Source organism: Callithrix jacchus, chromosome X (assembly GCF_049354715.1).
Source record: "Callithrix jacchus isolate 240 chromosome X, calJac240_pri, whole genome shotgun sequence".
Taxonomy (NCBI): Eukaryota; Metazoa; Chordata; class Mammalia; order Primates; family Cebidae; genus Callithrix; species Callithrix jacchus.
Window position 1 is genome coordinate 9,903,665 of NC_133524.1, and position 19,853 is coordinate 9,923,517.

At 48.4% G+C, this 19,853-nt stretch overlaps 1 protein-coding gene across 6 annotated transcripts in view; it reads left to right on the top strand.

Moving 5' to 3' along the window:
• The window catches only part of TBL1X (transducin beta like 1 X-linked), a 250,659-nt gene that overhangs the window by 219,336 nt on the left and 11,470 nt on the right, over positions 1 to 19,853 (top strand). For all 6 annotated transcript variants that reach the window (XM_054251217.2, XM_035288995.3, XM_054251216.2 and 3 more), the window contains 7 exons: positions 398 to 629; positions 4,945 to 5,077; positions 5,461 to 5,602; positions 6,460 to 6,523; positions 6,632 to 6,729; positions 10,652 to 10,712; positions 16,642 to 16,763. In XM_054251217.2, the coding sequence (XP_054107192.1) occupies positions 398 to 629; positions 4,945 to 5,077; positions 5,461 to 5,602; positions 6,460 to 6,523; positions 6,632 to 6,729; positions 10,652 to 10,712; positions 16,642 to 16,763 (852 nt within the window). The remainder of the gene's footprint in view (positions 1 to 397; positions 630 to 4,944; positions 5,078 to 5,460; positions 5,603 to 6,459; positions 6,524 to 6,631; positions 6,730 to 10,651; positions 10,713 to 16,641; positions 16,764 to 19,853) is intronic.

Below are 19,853 nucleotides of genomic sequence, written 5' to 3' on the forward strand. Positions count from 1 at the left end.
AAAAATGTCTCCAGATGTTGCCTAATGCCCCCCAAGGAGGTAGTCACCCCCCGTTGAGAATCATGGCCTCGGGGATAGCACTTTCTGTCAAGAATTAATGGCGTTTTTGTCTGCAGTAACCCCCCCCCCCCAGGTTCGACACTCAGAACAGCTGTCATACTTAGTTCTTACAGACAGTTTGCCATGTCACCTTCCCTGTTCCCCCACCCACTGTGGGATCTCTTCACCCCAGGCTCTCAGCCTCTGGGTCCATGCACTTCCCCCTCAGCCCCCTGGTTGCTGGGACTCAGCTGTTTATGCTCCACTTTCCTGCATTTCTCCTGCCCAGAGAGCAGAGGCCGTTCCCAGAGCCCTCACCCACGTGAGCTGACAACTGTCACTTGGCTTGCTTCCCCAGGATGGCACAGTGTTCGATGGCCGCCCCATAGAGTCCCTGTCGCTGATAGATGCTGTGATGCCCGATGTGGTGCAGACACGGCAGCAGGCGTTCCGAGAGAAGCTCGCTCAGCAGCAAGCCAGTGCGGCAGCCTCGGCGGCCACCTCAACCACAGCCGGTGTTTCCCAGCAAAACCCACCAAAGAATGCACAGACCCCGGTGAATGGGGAAGAGACCAGAGCACATGATATCAGTGAGTGCGGGGGCTCTGGGAATTTGGTGGGTCTCTCTGGGTCCATTGTTTTCTTCTGAATCTAGGCAAATCCGAATGCCTTGTTAGAATCTGCCTGCTATAAATGTCTTAGAAGCTGCTCTCCAGTGTTTGCTTATGATTTGGCTGGAAGAACTTCCCGTTCCATTTTTTCCATCACAACTGTTGAACCTGACCTTCTTTTTTTTTGAGACAGAGTCTCACACTGTTGCTGGGCTGGAGTGCGATGGTGCGATCTTGGCTCACTGCAACCTTCACCTCCCAGGTTCAAGCAATTCTCCTGGTTCAGTCTCCCAAGTAGCTGGAATTACAGGCGCCCACCACCACACCTGGCTAATTTTTTTAATTTTTAGTAGAGACGGGTTTTCACTGCTTTGGCCAGGCTGGTCTCGAACTCCTGACCTCATGATCCGCCCACCTCAGCCTCCCAAAGTGCTGGGATTACAGGCGTGAACCACCGTGCCCAGCCTGACCTGACCTGACCTTCTTTACCCTCATCTTCAACTTTGGGAAATGTTGCTGTGCTGCTAACCTGAGAACTCTCTTCTAACACATGATTGTTGCCCGTGATACACAAAAGTGTTTCATTCGTGGACACCTTTAGTCTCAGCTTCCAGCCTTCCACGTTGAGTATAATCGTTGATCTCATTCGCAGTTGCTGCCAAGGGCACTGGGTCCCAGACACTGTGCATAGACTTATTTGGTCTTTGCAAAACCCTAGGACATCAGTCCCTGTTAGGTGATTGCCCACGAGTATGTGGCAAGTCAGACAGCCCAAATTTCCACCCAGAGAACCTGCTCCACTTAGACATACTGATCTAGAAACCCGTAGAGACACCACCTCAAGGTGTAAGTTCAGAGCAAGCATGTGTGCCACACATGGCATAGTGTGTATGTGCGTGCACGTGCAAGTATGCATGTGTGTATATGTATGTTGTACATGTATATATCTGCATATGCTTGTGCATGTGTATCTGGGTGTGTGTGCACCTGTGCATGGTGTAGTGTGTGTGTGTGTGTGTGTGTGTGTTCTTCCTTATTTGAAAGTTGTTTCTGGCCAAGCGTGGTGGCTCACGCCTGTGATCCCAGCACTTTGGGAGGCCAAGGCAGGGGGATCACCTAAGGTCAGGAGTTTGAGACCAGTCTGGCCAACATGGCGAAACCCTGTCTCTACTAAAAATACAAAAATTAGCCAGGCGTGGTGGTGGGCACCTATAATTCCAGCTACTCTGGAGGCTGAGGCAAGAGAATAGCTTGAACCCAGGAGGTGGCGGTTGCAGTGAGCTGAGATAGCGCCAATACACTCCAGCCTGGGCGACAGAGCAAGACGCTGTCTTAAGAAAGAAAGAAAGTTGTTTTCCTTGGAGCAGCCATGTAGCCCAGTAGTCCTTGAAGATTGAATTGACGATGACTTTGGTGTCTTAATCTGGTACATCTCGACTCCACAACTTTCTCATGTGTAGAGGGCCAGCCGGCTGCCCCCCAAGTCGAGCCTATGGCAAGTTACTATCCACAGGCACCAGCTAACAAATTCTCTGGAGAATCAGATCCAGCATTGAATGGAAGGTTCACAGATTGTTAACAACGTTTCTATTGCAGTAGGGTGACGGAAAGGCCACCTGCCTCAGATAAAAGGAAAAGACCTCTCAGCAGCCTTCTGTTGATAAGGTCCACAGTTGTGGGGAAAGAAAAGAAGAGTCTGGCCCCCCTGCTCTGTGCATGTGGCCAGTTCACCCCAGTTGAAATTCTGGAACAACTACCCCAACCTGACCCACAGCCCAATCTGTGGAGACAGGAGCGTTGGAAGGCTGCATTTTGATAAGAATAAAAATACCGGCTGCCATGCCTGCCTGGAGTTACCAGGCCCCCTGCCACTGCATGGCTGGCTAGGATGCTAGTTTCTCTCTTACCATCTCCAGGGATGGTGGATCTGCCACACACAGAAAGATGTTTTTCCTCTCTTCCAGCCAGATGACACTTTCAGAGCATGAAAGAAACACCAAAAGTCCCATTGCTGTTTGAATCCTCTATCAGGCTTCTTGAGCCAAGCAGGACCACCAGGTGTTTCCTTATTTTTTACATAAACAAAACTCCTTACTCAGTGGCAGCTAACCTAAGATCACATTGCTTCTGTTTCCCAGGTTTTCCACCAATGCATCTTTACGAAAGACATACAACGAAGCATGCTCAATTCCTCGCTGTATTGTGAAACTGTTACCCATGGCTAATTGCTTGATAATCAGGCTGTATTGCTGCTTTCTTTCTTTCTTCCTTTCTTTCTTTCTTTTTTCTTTTTTGAGACCCAGTCTCACTCTTGCCCAGGCCGGAGAGCAGTGGTGCAATCTTGTCTCACTGCAACCTCCACCTCCCAGGTTCAAGCGATTCTTCAGCCTCAGCTTCCTAAGTAGCTGGGACTATAGGTACACGCCACCAAGCCTGGCTAATTTTTGTATTTTTAGTAGAGATGGGGTTTCACCATATTGGCCAGGCTGGTCTCGAACTCCTGACCTCATGATCTGCCCACCTCAGCCTCCCAGAGTGCTGGGATTACAGGTATGAGCCACTGCCACCCGGCCTTATTGCTGCTTTTTCATGAGTATAAACCAGGAGCGAGCAAACTTTCTTATAGGGACAGGCAGTAAATGTCTCAGACTTTGGGGTCATACAGTCTCTGTCACAGCTGCTCAAGTCTGTCATAGTGCAAAAGCAGCTGTGAGAGTCAGCCCAGCTGCTGTAACAAAAGGCCACAGACCAGGTGGTTTAAGAATTTGCTCTCACAGTTATGGAGGCAGGAGGTCTGAGATCAAGGTGTGGGCAGGCCTAGCTCCTTAGCAAGGCCTCTCTCCTTGGCTTATAGAGACCGTCTTTTTTCCATGTCCTCACGTGCTCTATCCTCTGGTGTGTCTGTGTCCTGATTTCCTCTTCTTATAAGACACCAGTCCCACTGGGTTAGGGTCCACCCTAGTGACCTCCTTTTACCGTCCTCACCTTTTTGAAAGCCCTGTCTCCAAATACAGCCACATTCTGAGGTCCTGGAAATTGGAGCTTCAGGATATCAATTTTAGGGGGATGTTGTTTAGCTGATAACAGTAGCCACAGCCAATTTGACAACATGAGGAGCGGCTGCGTGCCAGTCACACTTTATTTATGCAGAAGCAGCCAGAGACTAGACATGGTTCAGGGGCTGTTGTTAGCTGGCCCCAGTCATAAAGAATAACTGTGACCCAGGCTGGGCGCAGTGGCACAATCATAGCTCACTACAGCCTCAACCTCTTGGGCTCATGTGACCCTCCCACCTCAGCCTCCTAAGCAGCTGGGACTACAGGTGTGCACCACCGTGTCTGACTAACTTCTTGTTTTGTTTTTATAGAGATGAGGTGTTGCTGTGTTGCCCAGGTTGCTATTGAACTCCTGGACTCATGCGATCCTCCCTCTTCAGCCTCTTGAAGCACTGGGATTTTAGGTGTGACCCACTGCACTGAGCAAACTGTTTCTATTCCTCAAAAATTTAAAAACTGTCAAAATATAAAGAAATCTAAAATATTTACTAAATTGCACTAAAGCCAGGATTTCCCTAGAATCATCAGAAGTCGGCCAGGCACGGTGACGCACACCTATAATTCCAGCATTTTGAGAGGCTGGGGCAGGCAGATCACTTGAGGCCAGGAGTTCGAGACCAACCCTGGCAGCATAGTGAAGCCCTGTCTCCACTAAAAATACAAAAATTACTCCAGTGTTTTGGCACACACCTCTAATCCCAGCTGCTTGAGAGGTTGAGGCATGAGAATTGCTTGCACCTGGGAGGTGGAGTTCGCAGTGAGCTGAGATTGCGCCACTGCACTCCATCCAGCCTGGGCGACAGAGTAAGACTCCACCTCAAAAAAGAAAAGAAAAGGAATCATCAGAGGTAGTATTACTTAGTACATAAAAACAAGATGTTTCTGGAAACCACAGCACCCTTTAAGAGCGTTTCACGGCCGGGCGCGGTGGCTCAAGCCTGTAATCCCAGCACTTTGGGAGGCCGAGGTGGGTGGATCACGAGGTCAGGAGATCGAGACCATCCCGGTCAACATGGTGAAACCCCGTCTCTACTAAAAAAAAAACAAAAAATTAGCTGGTCATGGTGGTCCGTGCCTGTAGACCCAGCTACTCAGGAGGCGGAGGTTGCGGTGAGCCGAGATCGCGCCATTGCACTCCAGCCTGGGTAACAAGAGTGAAACTCCATCTCAAAAAAAAAAAAAAAGAGCGTTTCTTTTGTATTGGTAAGCCACTTACTTCTCTGTGTTTCCTATGACAGATAATCACGTGAAGCCAATGGAAGTAGATGGGGAGGTTGAGATTCCATCCAACAAAGCCACAGTCCTTCGGGGCCATGAGTCCGAGGTGTTCATCTGTGCCTGGAACCCTGTCAGTGATTTGCTTGCATCTGGGTAAGGATGTCAGGATGGGGGCACTCCAGGGTTGGGGAGATGGGAGCTGCTTCCCTTTCTCTGGGGTTCTGCCTTAAGGAACACACACTCCCCATATTACCCCAGTGTGGGCAGACCTGGGAGTGGGCGGCTCTTCTCTGCATGTCTCAATTTTGTGGAGAAGCCATAGTTCCAAGTCATTTTCTCCATGGGGTGGTAAGGAACACAAAGGCATTTAAAATTACCAAACACAAAGAAGGCAAGGAGGGAAACAGGGATCCAGAGGTATGAAAAAGACAGAAGAGCACGTGCCAAAGATGCCATCTGGCCAGAGAGCAAGCAGTGGAGAGCTTCTTCTCCCATTTAAACCAAACACCAGAGGCTCCTGTGTTTTTATTCTGCAGTTCCGGAGACTCAACTGCAAGGATATGGAACCTGAATGAGAATAGCAACGGGTGCTCCACCCAGCTCGTGTTAAGGCACTGTATACGAGAAGGGGGCCACGACGTCCCGAGTAACAAAGATGTCACCTCACTGGACTGGAACGTAAGCATCTTCCACCCCCTGGGCACTTTGAAATCGGTAAAACCTGCCAGCCACCAGGCAAGGGCTGCAGTGATGGATGGAGCCCACGCAGACACAGGAGACAGGCAGTCCCCTGTGCTCAGCCCCACCCTGAGGGGCTGCCAGAGAGGTGGTCCTGGCTTTTCTTTTTTTTGAGATGGAGCCTTGCTCTGTTGCCCAAGCCCCAATGCCGTGGTGTGATCTCGACTCACTGCAACCTTAGCCTCCTGGGTTCAAGCAAGTCTCCTGCCTCAAGCTCACGGCACCACACCAGGCTAATTTTTATATTTTTAGTAGAGACAGGGTGTCACCATGTCAGCCAGGCTGCTCTCGAACTCCTGACCTAATGTGATCCACCCACCTCAGCTTCCCAAAGTACTGGTATTACAGGCGTGAGCCACCGTGCCTGGCCAGTCTTGGCTTCTAAGAGCTATTAACAAGGCTGCATTTGGCAGACAGTGAGCTGTGTATTCAGTAGCCATATCTTTGCATGTGAGCATGCTGTAGCAAAATGAGCCTGTGGCCTCATGGTGGGAAGGTAGGCTGGAAGCCCCAGAGTAGTTCTCCTGGAGAAAGATGATGTGCAGCCCAGAAAAGGTGACTTCCCACCTTGGGATTTCAGCAGCAGGGGTTATATGCATTGACATGTGGGATGCACACAGTTTGACTACTTTTTTATTTTCTGCAAAGTCTTGTGATAACTTTCAGCATGGTATTTTTAATTCTGTCATTAAGGAACACGCAGTGGCAAATAGTCCCAGTGTACTGGGATCCGGGAGAGGCTCTGGGAGCCCCTCCTAAGTTGTTTTTGTGGGTTTGTGTCTCTTTCTGGCCCTCAGACCGATGGAACACTCTTGGCTACAGGTTCATATGACGGTTTTGCAAGAATATGGACGGAAGATGGTAAGTCCAGTGTCCCTCGTGCTGGGGTTGGGTAAGAGGAGCTGCTGATGGAACCCTTGAGTGAACAGCCTGTGACACTGAAGTCAATATGTTTGTTTTTACTAACAGGTAACCTGGCCAGCACCTTAGGCCAGCATAAAGGCCCCATCTTTGCCTTGAAATGGAACAGAAAGGGGAATTACATTTTGAGTGCTGGTGTGGACAAAGTGAGTATTAGCTTAAAAAATATCCCTTTGAGCTACAGGTGGTTAGATATTTTTAATCTCAAAATAACATCATGGTTTCTTGGAACTCTTAGGTTTTGTGCTTCCCCTAAAGAAATGAAAAGGATTTGTTAGGCTTTGTTTTTGTGGTTTTGAGCTTTCTGTTACTTTGTAACACATCATCTCTTAATATAGTCTGCTGTTCTGCAGACCCATGTGCAAAACTTCCCTTTATTTGAGGTACATGGTTCGTTGGTAGAGAGAGGAAAAATCTCCACATTGCCTTTGTCACTTGCTGGAAGGAGCCACGTGGTATGGGGCATGCCCTGCCTGAACTTTCACCCACTGATGGGCAAGTGGCACCGGCTGTGTATGTTCTTCAGGCTTCGTCTTTCCTCATTTGATCAACTGCTGCTTCCCACCGTAGACTGCAGATTTCTCTGAGCAGGAGTCAAGCAACCTGGGTAAAAGGGCACACTCTCCCGATGGCCCACAGATTAGAATTGACTTGCTCTGCACCTGGGCAGGGCTGCAGGGAGACATGGCGGCGTTAACTCCAGGTGCATCTGAAAACCATCAGTGGGGTGGGAACGAACACAAGGGCAAAGAGCAGGGGGATGCAGACTCCATCCCAGCCCGGAGCGATTCAACCAGCAATCTCAGCCTCTGTGCATTTCACTTTACTCACTTGTCCAGCGACAGGGCTGGCTGGAGTCATGACCCCAAACAGCTTTTGTGGAACTGTTGTGCGTTCCCAAGACTCAGCAGGAATTCTAAGTCATGGCTTTGGAAAAAAAAAGCATTATCTAGAATTGAAAAAAAGAAAAAAATAGACATGTTTTCACATCAGTGTGTGTTTCTACAACAGCTGGAAACCATGCATGAATACTGGAGGATGCTCGGACCTCCACAAATCTTTGCATTTTGTGATGATTTCAGGATAACTTGAACTCCAAGACTTAGTAAGGTTTTCAAGGCCAGCTTGGCCAACATGGCAAACCCAGTCTCTACTAAAAATGCAAAACATAGACGGGCATGGTGGTGGGCACCTGTAATCTCAGCTACTCGGAGACTGAGGCACGAGAATCTCTTAAACCAGGGAGGCAAAGGAGGTTGCAGTGAGCTGAGATTGTGCCTCTGCATTCCAGCCTGGATCTGGAAGACACTGTCTCACACACATACACACACACCAAAAAAAAAAAAAAAAAAAAAAAACCGAAAAAAACTTACTAAGTTTTCTGTTCATTCTAGTTCTAAAAATTATTATAAAATGGTCAACTTGGTCAGGCCCAGTGGCTCATGCCTGTAATCCCAGCACTTTGGGAGGCCAAGGCGGGCAGATCGGGAGGTCAGGAGTTTGAGACCAGCCTGGCCAACATGGTAAAACCCCACATATACTAAAAATACAAAAATTAGCTGGGCACAGTGGGCGCCTGCGATCCCAGCTACTTGGGAGGCTGAGGCAGGAGAATTGCTTGAACCTGGGAGGTAGAGGTTGCAGTGAGCCGACATTGCGACACTGCACTCTAGCCTGAGTGACAGAGGAAGACTGTCTCGGGGGAAAAAAAATGATAGACTTGACCTCTGGGCATCATCCCACTTTTGGAGAAGCTGTAATTGCATTTGGAAAACTGTGGCCCACACAGGCCAAGTCTGGCTCCTCACCTGTTTTTTTATTTAAATAAAGTTTTATTGGGACGCAGCCATACCCCTTTGTTGAGACTTCTCTATGTTTGCTTTCATGCTACAATGGCAGAGGTGAGCAGTTGCAGGGGAGATCAGATGGCTCTCGAAGCCTAAAACTCCTACTTCCTAGCCCTTCACAGAAAAAGTTTGTGGACTCCTACACTAGGGTATAACTAGGTCAACAAATCATTCATTCATAATTGCTGTCTCTCTCTTTTAAGCCAGGAAACCTTCCTTTCAGACTTAGTAGCTGGTTTATGATATTTTAAAATCTGAGTTGCTGTGGTTGACACATAAACGTTCTCATGTAGCTACTATCAGATTTTTGCCAAGATGTTCTAATTCAAGTAACATGCATATGCAGCACTCTGCTGTGCATTCAGTAGGCTCTCAGTAATTGCTGCTTGAGTTATTAAAATAACTCATGAAAATGACAGCACTTTTCTCTATCAAGTACTTCACTACTGTCTGTGTTAACCCATCCAGTACTGCCAGGATAGGAGGCAGGCACAAGTATGATCACTCCCATTCTACAGAGGAGGGACTGGAGGCCCAGAGAGGGTTATTAATTTGCCTAGGGACACACAGCTGGTGCAGAGGGATGGGAACTCAGGCCCCAAGTCACCAGTAACTCCTGCCCTTTGACTTCCGTGGAATTCTAAATAGCTGTTTGTTTCCTGGCCTCCTTCCTACCTAGAGACTGTTTAACATTCATGGTTGTTTTTCTCACTGATTATCAGTCTTAACTCCACCAGGTGATGGACGCTGTGATCAGTGAAAATGCATATGTGGTATATGTTAGTCTCTCCGGCTGGGTGCGATCCACCATCATTACTGGTCAGCCACAGCAGGAGTGGAATTAATGTCTTGTCCATGACACATAGGGAGGAAATGTTAACTTATGGGGATGCTGGTGTTGACCAATACACAGTGACTGAAATATATGTCACATTCCTCAAATGTTTGCATAACTGTTTTCTTTTGTCCAATGTATATTTAACATAAATGTCAACTAAGAGACCCAGTCATTAATGTAATATGTGAAATGGTATCAGAACTATAAAAGAGTTTATATATTCTCTGCAGTGTTAGATTTGTTTTTGCATGGCTAAATTAAGAAGAGTTAAAACAAAGAAATGTTAATTTGTCTAGAACTGACCCAGAACCCAGGAGTACCAAGTTTCAAAGACACTGCTTGCTTTCCTCTGAAAATGTCCACAGTCAACACAAAATAGAACTCTTCCTTCTGAAAGCAAAATCTTGACTATGTGTCACTGGCAGAGAGTTGTAAAGTTTCCAATTAAGTTGAAAATTCCAGTTGATGAAGACGTAATTCCAATGCTATTCATTGAGCTGGTTCTCTTAAGTGTCTTCCTAGCATCAGTAAATTCATAAAAATTCATGATTTTCTTTGTTTTCCAAGGCAGAACTCACCTTTCTACTTACTGTTAGATGAATACATTGGTGCCTGGCCCCAGTGCAAGCCAATGGCTCTGCCATGTCTAGTGTCCCCCGTTCATGGAGTAATGAGCAGGGGCACTTTCAGAAATGCTCATTTCTGCAGCCCTTCTCTTGGAAAAATGCCAAAAAGCTCTTTGGAGATGCTTTGCTCCAGGTTTTTCAACAGTTTTCTGAATTCAGAGATAAGGAGGAATTCCTGTGAATTGTGGTAGTTTTTGCAAGTATTGGTTACAGCTGCTCTGTCCTTAAACCCAGTTATGCCTAGTGTTCCATTATTGGAACACCAAGCATGTGGGAGTTATTTATATCCTACTGCTCAGGGTCATCGCCAAGGTCTGATTGCAAAAATTCAAAAATTGCAACCTCAGGCATAAATGAGTTAAGGGAGATGCCAGCATATGTGGCTGATGAGGTCATCAGATGTGGCCATCCAGATTGTTAAGTATAAAGCATGCTGTACTTCAATGACGTAGTCTGGGAGAAAAGGAAGGCAACTATCCCAGCAGGGTTTTGATACTGATTACATGTTGAAATTGTAATATTTGGGGGTATTATTGGAGTGAAATATAATAGATTGCTAATGAATTTTACCAGTTTCTTTCTTTTTAATGTGGATCTGAGAAAATTGAAAGTAGCCCATGAGGCTCGCTTTCTATCTGTATTGAAAAGTGTCAGTTTATAAGGAGAGGGGCTCACTGTATTTTTCTTATATGATAAATGTTTCCAGAGAACTTTGCAAGAATATTTACTAACCTTTTCCTTTGTTTGCGGAGCACAGACGACAATAATTTGGGATGCCCACACAGGAGAAGCCAAACAGCAGTTTCCTTTTCATTCAGGTGAGTATTTTTGTTTGTTTTTTGTAATTCAGAATAATAATTCAGCATGAGCCCAGTGGCTTACACCTGTAATCCCAGCACTTTGGGAAGCTGAAGCAGGTGGATCGCATGAGCTCAGGAATTGAAGACTAGCCTGGGCAACATGACGAAAACCATCTCTACAAAAAATACGGTAATTAGCCAGGCATGGTGGTGCACACCTGTAGTCCCAGCCCCTCAGGAGGTTGAGGTAGGAGGATGGCTTGAGCCAGGAGGTAGAGGTTGCAGTGAGCAGAGAGATTGTGCCACTGCACTCCATCCTGGGCAAAAAAGCCAGACCCTGTCTCAAAAACTAATAATAATAATTCAAAATTAGGCTGGGCACTGTGGCTGATGCCTGTAATTCCAGCACTTTGGGATGCTACGATGGGAGGGTCACTTGAGACCAGGGTTTATAGACCAGCCTGGGCAACAAAGCAAGACCCCATGTCTACAAAAAATATAAAACATTAGTTGGGTGTGGTCGTACACACCTCTAGTTTTAGCTACCCAGGAGGTTGAGGCAGGAGGATTGCTTGAGCCAGGAAATTAAGGTTGTAGTGAGTTATGATTGTACCACTGCATTCCAGCCTAGGTGACAGAATGAGCTCCTATCTCTAATAAATAAAAATTATTTAGAGTTATATGAAATGCCCCATGAAGTAACTGTGAATGCACAGAGTATAGTGTCCAAGGGGCCTGACTGGTCAGAAGGAGACCCATTTTGTGGCAAGCATTGATTGCTCTTAAGGTTTGCAAGATACAGATGACCTCAGCACCCACCTGCCCAGAGCTCTGAAACGCAGCAGTGAGCCAGCCACAGAAGCAGTGCAGACTCCACTCTCTTGCTGTTCTAAGAGGGATGCTATTTTGGGGGCTCCCCGAAACCACCCCCAGGATTGGCAGTTGGCTGTGAGGACTCCCAGGATGCAGCAAACCTGCAACTAAGATTTCTAACAGCACAGGAATTTAGTGCAACCTTAGCAAAGGGCAACGGTGTGCACAGCCAAATCCAGAGCTTTGAAGGCTCCTCTCCCAGTGGACTCTCACAGGCCATGCTGAATTCTTCCAGTAGTAAGTTGTGACTATGCCTGTGACATGTTTTATACCAGTGAAGCTCCATAGAGCCTCAGTGCCCAGAGTTTTTATTGGGGGTTGGCCATGTAGGCACCCAGTACCTAGTACAAGCCAAAACTGCAGACCCCCAGAAGGAAAGCAGGTGCATAGCATAAACACATGGTTTGCACAAGCAAGTGTTGGCAGAGTGAGTGTCTGTTAGGGAAGGGTGGGAACGCTCTGGAAATCTAAATTCTCAGTCGCTAGCCAAGGGCCAGCCTTGCAAGCAGGCCTCTATAGGGAGAGCAGCCTCGGGCCTGTGGTGTTAGCGCCTTCCTGCGCAGATGCGTGGCCACTGCTCTGCACCTTCCCTCGCAGATGCCTGGTGTGCGTTGGAGCCAGGCCAGGCCACATGCGACAGCCAGGCTCTGGAGTCTAGAGACTCCAATTTTCCAGATTCCCACCTGATTCTTCGTTTTGTTTGTTTGTTTGTTTGTTTTCTTGAGACGAAGTCTCGCCCTATAACCCAGGCTGGAGTGCAGTGGTGCGATCTCGGCTCATTGCAACCTCTGCCTTCCATGTTCAAGCAATTCTGCCACAGCCTCCCTAGTAGCTTAGATTACAGGCACCCGCCACCACGCCCAGCTAATTTTTGTATCTTTAGTAGAGATGGGGTTTCATCATGTTGGCCAGGCTGGTCTCAAACTCCTGACCTCAGGTGATTCACCCACCTTGGTCTCCCAAAATGATTCTTCATTTTATTTCCCAACTTCCTCCTCTGTGTAACTCAGTCCTGTTGTTAGATGTGGCCTCTTAAAACAAAGACAGATGGCCACCCACAGACCTAATAGACTATTGGAAGACTTTAGACTGGCTTAGAGTGGGCAGAAGGGGGTAGGTACCACTTCCCTTAATGGCAAATGCCTGATCTGTCTTGAAGGAATCCCTAAATGTGTAGGGTGAAAGTTGACCATCTTATCAGCTGTCTCTGGGCATTGTCCTGGAGGAGGTCTGAGTGTCTTGTCAGGCAGCTTGGGGTGTTTAAACGATGTTCTGAATGGGAGGGCTAACCCCAACGACTGTCCAAGACAGCACAGCCTGGGGAGGTCTCCAAGCAGGGGACATGGCCCTGCAGGAAACAAGATCAGGAGCCAAAGGTCGTGTCGAGGCACGATTGTGTCAGATGCATAGGCACCCACATCTGTTATATTCCATGCAGTACTTCAGTGGGGACTCCTCACACAGGCAGATCAGAGAGTGAGGAAGACTCAGGGAGGATGTGTTTCTGCTCTGCTGCCCTGGAGAGAGAGCATCTCCTCTGTGGCCACCCCTGCACAGCTTGGGGCCTACACCAAACACACCTCTCAAGGCTGCCAGTGAAATTTGTTACTGGTGTTGCTTTAATTGAACACTGTTGATGAAGGTGCTGAGCATATTAGAGACAAAAGGCTCCCAATGCAAGCAGCACGTACACTAGGCCCTCCAGAAAGTGTCCTTCACCCCATAGGGAAGCCCTGTACCCATTTCGTCTTTCCCCCGGTCCCTGGCAACCCCACCTATAGCCTGTGATCTGTGTGTCATCTCTACGCCAGACACTTGCTACTCTGTGTTCTAGATGGCAAATTAAAGCAGGTGACTAGTGAGAATGCCGTTCCCGATGGAGTTCCATCACGTTTGGCTTAAATGCCGAAACCTACCTTTGTAGGCAGGAAGGATGCCGTGACAGGTTCACAGCCCTAGAATCCCAGTCATGCAGACTTGGCAGGGGGTGAGGCAGGATGTCTGATACAGAAAGCTCTAGCTTCTGTTTTTCAGAGAAAAATCTGCCCGAGGTAAACATCAATAAGGTTTCTCTAACGCTTGTATCTTAAGAATTCATCTGTAAAGTCTTTCAGCAGAAAATAATCTTTCTCAAAGTGTCCCCAGGGGGCCTATGGAAGGGTTTTCTACCCAGCTGACCCAGGAAGGCCACAGACCTCGTTGTTCTGAATTGTGTGAGCTTCTCATCTGTAATCTGACTGGCCATTAGGTAGACCCAATTCCTGTCAGCAGGTCAGACGTATCTAGGCATTCCGTGTGTTAGAGACTGTTCAAGATCAAGAGAAGAAGCTCACTTTTCCAAGTGAAACGCAGCTGGGAAGAGCTGTGAAGAGCGCCTTTCTGTGGCTGTAGCAGGCTGGGTGTTTAATGGGGTGACTGCCTTGCCCCACTAGCTTTTCCCCAGGAACGCCTCATGGGGGCACCCTCGGTCACTGTCTGCAGGAAGCCTTAGCTCAAAGCCTTATGACGGAGTGAAACTCCGCCAAGGAAATGAACTCGCTGAGGAAAGGTGCAAACTATTGATGCACGACAGCCAGGAGAGATCTCAGAGGCATTTTGCTGAGTGACAAAAGCCAGTCTCAAAAGGTTGTATGCTCTGTAACATTCTCATGATGATAAAATGATAGAAACCTGGGACGGATCAGCAGTACGGGAGTTCAGGAAGGCATGTGTGCCGATGCAGTAGCCTGAGAGAGACCTTAGTGACGACTATACACTAATGGGTCTCAACTGCAGCGATACACATCTAACCACGTGATAAAATGACAGCACTCTATAGGCAGATTGCACCGGTGTCAACTTACCAGTCTCAATACAATGCTACAGCTACACAAAATGTAACCCTTAGGGGAACCTGGGTGAAGGAGACACAGGACCTCTCTGTGTTACCTTTGCAGCTTCCTGTAAACCTCTAAGTATTTCAAAAGGAAAATGTCTGGCTGGGTACAGAAGAATGAGGGCTATTGACCCATACTGGCCCATGCATGGAAAGGCAGGCACAGAGGCCCCCAGCGTAGCTCAGCTCTGTTACTGGCCATTCACCCACGTGGTCCCAAGCATCCTGGCTGCAGGAGCTGACTCAGTAGGGCTAATCACCTGAGGGCAGGGGCCCTCTCTTTAGATCAGGAATGTCGAATCTTTTGGCTTCCCTGGGCCACGTTGAAAGAAGAATTGTCTTGGGCCACACATAAAATACACTAACACTAACAATAGCTGATGAGCTGGAAAAAAAAATCTCGTAATGTTTTAAGACAGTTTACAAATTTGTGTTGGACCACAGTCAAAGCCATCCTGGGCCATGGGCTGTGGGTCGAACAAGCTTGCTTTAGATGGAGGTGCTGGTGGCAATCTCCTGGACCACTCGCCAGATTGTCACATTTCCAGGTGTATTAATCACATGCCCAAATGCAGAGGCTGGACCAGAAGTTTGCCGTTTGGCTCAGGCGATGTTGTAAACAAGAACCAAGAAAATGGGTCAAGAATCGTGAGGCTGCCATGAAACCAGCAGCTGGGGAGGAGCGTGAGAGATGGCCTCAGCTGCGGAAAAGACCACTGCTGACACCCGCATTGTCCCAGCCACACCTTCTGCCTGGGCATGGAGCTGGATGGGGAAGCGAATGGGGTCCCTGCGACTGAGGAGGATAAATACATGGAGGGTTGCACCTCTTAATTTAAAGACCAATGAAGGGCAGGGGCAACTGACGGTTAGCATATTCAGAGAAAGCTGGATTTTTCTCAGTTCAGTGCTGACTGCCTTTAAGAAACAGACATGGCTGGGTGCGGTGGCTCATTCCTGTAATCCCAGAACTTTGGGAGGCCAAGGTGGGAGGATCACTTGAGCCCAGGAGTTTGAGACCAGCCAAGGCAAAACTGCAAGACACCACCTCTACCAAAAACATCTTCGAAAAATGAACCAGGCATGGTGGCATGCACCTGTAGTCCCAGCTACTAGGAAGGCCGAGGTGGGAGAATCTCAATCACCTGAGCCCATGAGATTGAGGGTACAGTGAGCGAAGACTGTGTCACTGCACTCCAGCTTGGGTGACAGAGCAAGATCCTGTCTCAAAAAATTAGGAGTGGTGGCACAAACGTGTAGTCCCAGCTACTTGGGAGGCCGAGGCAGGAGGATTGCTTGAGCACAGGAGTTTGAGGCTGCGGTCAGCTATGATGGTACCACTGCACTCCAGCCTGGGTAACAGCAAGACTTCATCTCTAAGAAAAATAAAAACTCACATGAGTTTCCATATTGGTAGATTCAAAGGGGTTCTTGTTGACTCTAATTATCCCCTAGCCAGGGGGATGCCTTAATGTGTTATCAGAGAGTTTTTTCCTATTGAGGTATCCCAAACATAGAACATGAATATTTCCTTTTTTCTCCTCTCTGACTAAAATCGAATCAAATTAACTCACCGCAGAGATATCACTGGGAGCAGCAAGGTGCAGAGCAGGCAGACTCTCTTACCTGTGCCATGGGAGCGGGAGATTCTGCAGGCCATGGGGTTCAGGAAGTGGCACGGAGCCTCTCTCCCAGGACATCTTGTCATTCTTGCCAGCATGGCAGGAGAGGGTCTTTAAGTTCTTAGAAAGGAGACTGTTCACACTTGAGACGTTTTTATCATGTTATTAAATGGGGCTGCTTGGGTGAGCGCTGTGGCTCACACCTATAACCCTAACACTTTGGGAGGCTGAAGCGGGTGGATAGCTTGAAGTCAGGAGTTCGAAGCCAGCCTGGGCAACATAACAAGAATTCGTCTCTACAAAAATTTCTTTAAATTAGCCAGGTCTGGTGGTGTGCGCCTATAGTCTCAGCTGTTCAGGAGGCTGAAGTGGGCAGATCCCTTGAGCCCAGGAATTCTGGGCTGCAGTGAGCCATGATCACACCGCTATGCTCCAGCCTGGGTGACAGAGCAGGCTGTCTCTAGAATAAATATATAAGTAAACTAAAAAGGCTTCCTGACTGTGCTCTTCGTTGTTGTAAATCCACGGAGCTGTGCACACAGTGAATAACTGCAGATGTCCTCCCTCCCTGCTGCAGCCCCTGCCCTTGATGTGGACTGGCAGAACAACACGACCTTTGCCTCCTGTAGCACAGACATGTGTATCCATGTGTGCAGGCTCGGCTGTGAACGCCCAGTCAAAACCTTCCAAGGACACACAGTAAGTGAGAGCTCTCGTCACTGGACTCGAGTTCGTGAGAATGTGATGTGGGAGCCAATTCTTGTGTGCCTAGAATTAAAAGATACTGCAGCAGCAGACCAGCTCCTCTGCGGCCTTTGGCTATTTGAGCTGCCATGGTTACCCCGTGGTAACCATGGTAGTTGGATTGACCCAGTTTGGGGTGGGCAGCAAGAACAGTTCATCCAGAAGTGACCTAGATGGTGGATTTGGCAGCAAAGCCTTTAAGGTAGCATGAGAAACATGTAGAGGACATAGAGGAAACGACACTCACAATAAATGAATAGATGGGGCGAATCCGCAGTGAACAGAAAAAACTATGTCATTAAAAAACAAAAGGAGGCTAAGTGCGCTGTCTTATGCCTGTAATCCCAGCACGTTGGGAGGCTGAGGCCAGAGGATTGCTTGAGGCCAAGAGTTTGAGGCCAGCCTGGGCAACGTAGCAAGACTCTATCTCTACAAAAAAATTTTAAAAAGTAGCGGCGTAGGATGATGCACACCTATAGTCCCATCCCAGGAGTTGAAGGCTACAGTGAGTTATGATAGCACCACCGCACTCCAGCCTAGGCAACAGAGCAAGACCCTGTCTCTTTAAACAATAAAAAATAAGAAATTGAGAACTGAGAAATACAATGTCTGAAATGAAAGTCTTAATAGGGTGTGTTAGGCAGTTCTCATTTATCTCATTGCTCTGAAGAAATACCTGAGAGTGGGTAATTTAGGAGACAGGAGGTTTAACTGGCCCGCAGTTCCTCAGGCTGTACAGGAAGCATGGCAGCAACTGCTTCTGGGGAGGCTTTAGGAAGCCTCTAGCCATGGCAGGAGTTGAAGGAGCAGGCACCTCACATGACCAGAGCAGGGTCCAGAGGTGGGGAAGGGGGGGTGCCATGCACTTGCAAAGGACAAGAACTCATGAAGACCGCAGCAAGCCATGAGGGATCTGCCCCCGTGATCCAGACACCTCCCGCCGGGCCCCACCTCTGCATCGGGGATGACAGTTCCACCTGAGATTTGGGTGGGGACACAGATCTAAAGCACATCAATGGGTTTACCAGCAGATGGGAGATTGCAGAAGTAAGGTCAGAGATCATAGAAATTGGCCATTTTGAAGAACAGATAAAAGATTGAAAAATTGCATAAAGGCAATATGGCTTATGGGACAGTATCAGGCACCCTAAACCTATTCGCTTGATGGGGAGAGAAGAAAGAATGGAACAGAAAAATCATTTGAGGTAGTAACAGCCAAGTTTTCCTAAATTTGGTGGAAAAGGTCAATATTCAATCCAAGAAGCTCAGCAAATTTCAAGCAGAACAAATACAAACGGAACCACGCTGTCCACCTAGGCATATGGTCATCAAACACCAGAATCAATGGCAGAGAAAATTCTAAAGGCAAGCAGAAGCTGGAAAAAAAAAATTATATCCCAGGGAACAACAGTGTGAACAACAGCTGACTTAGCAAATTCCTTAGCGTGGCCTTCGAAGTACTTCTGGGTCTTTTACCAAATCTCTCTGATTAGCCTATTCCTATGGTCTCTAACCTTCTGCAATCTCCAATCTGTTGGTAAACCCATTTCCTACCCTCAACCTCCTGGGTGTCCAGAAATGCCCTGTGCCTCTCTATCCTCCTAAAGACACATGCAGCCAAGCACCTTGCCCTGCGCTGAGCCCTGCCTGAAATGCTCCCCGCCTTAGACCCCACAGCAGCTCTCCTTCCAACACAGAATCCTCCCCACCCTCCAGGCCCGTTCACAGGTCCTCTGCATGCCCTGGGGAGGATTAATGACACCCCCTGAGCTCCCACTGCCCACGTGAATGCCACAGCCTGGCAGTAGCTGCTGGCCTGCGTGTCTGCCTCTCCCAGAAAATGCAGAGCACACCAACGCTGGGTCCATGACATCTTGCCTTTTTTCACCAGCACCCAGAATATCTTTCCACAGTCGGGGGAGGGTCCCCTGTTAAAGCAGGGGAGGATGATCACAGTCCCTGGATATTTGCCATCCTGCCACTAACTTAACTAATGTAAATTCCCTTGTCCTCGTTCCCCTAGTGCCCCCCCTTTCTGCCCCTGGCCCAGGGGTCCCTGTTCCAAAGGAAGGCACTTTTAGAGCACAGGCACCTAACATCTGTTTGGGTCCACACTGACTCTGTTCTTCTCATCTAAACCTATTTCTCCTCTAACCCTGGACTATCCGTAGGTTTTTAATAGAGCTGCACACACTATCTGTGGTTCCCAGGTGTCCTGCCCAGGACCTTGCCTCCAGCACACAGGCATTGGCCCTTTAAGTGGGTCTTAATGCAGCCAATGGCCCTAAACAAAGCTCCAGCTCAGGGGGTTAAGTGGAGACCCATGAGCCGGCTCTGGAGACGGCCCAGGAACTGGGCCTTGCATTGCAGAACGAGGGGTCCACTCCCAGGAAGTTATTTGTTCCTTTGCATGGGTTTGGCTAGGGACAGCTTGCAGTGACCAGATTCATATTCCCGGGCCCGTGGGTTTTCCTCTGAACAGCCGCAGTCAGAGCCACCTTCTCTGGCCTTGCACACACATGCACGTTCATAGACACCTGCGCGCACTCGTGAGCGTGCACTCACACCCCCAGCCCCCTCTCTGGCCAGCCCCCTCCACCCTCCCAGGCTCTTGCGGCAGCCTACTCCTTGGCTGCCAAGCTTCTTCCTCCTCCCTTTCCTGGGCCACCTGTGCCTCATGGAACACAGATGTGGCCTTGTCACTGTCCAGTTCACACCCTTCAAAACTCTGTCTTTAGAAACCAGCGTGACCATACAATTTATCATCCAACTTGGAGCCCTTAGAAGTGTGAAATTTAGAAAATTCATTATGTGTGTGAAATTAGTTAACTGTTAGGCTGGGACAGCAGGTGTCAAATAGTGGTACTATACTGGACATACAGGGCCCTATAGTCACCCCCGAGGGAGCCCTGAGCTGGCATGTCTTGTCCCCTTATTTCTCCTGGGCAGGCTGTTCCCCAGCTGAGCCTTTGCAGCAGGTGCTACTTTTACGCACACCTGTCCCAGGTGTGTGCCCTGAGCCTCCGGGTTAGAGCGCTCCCTCTG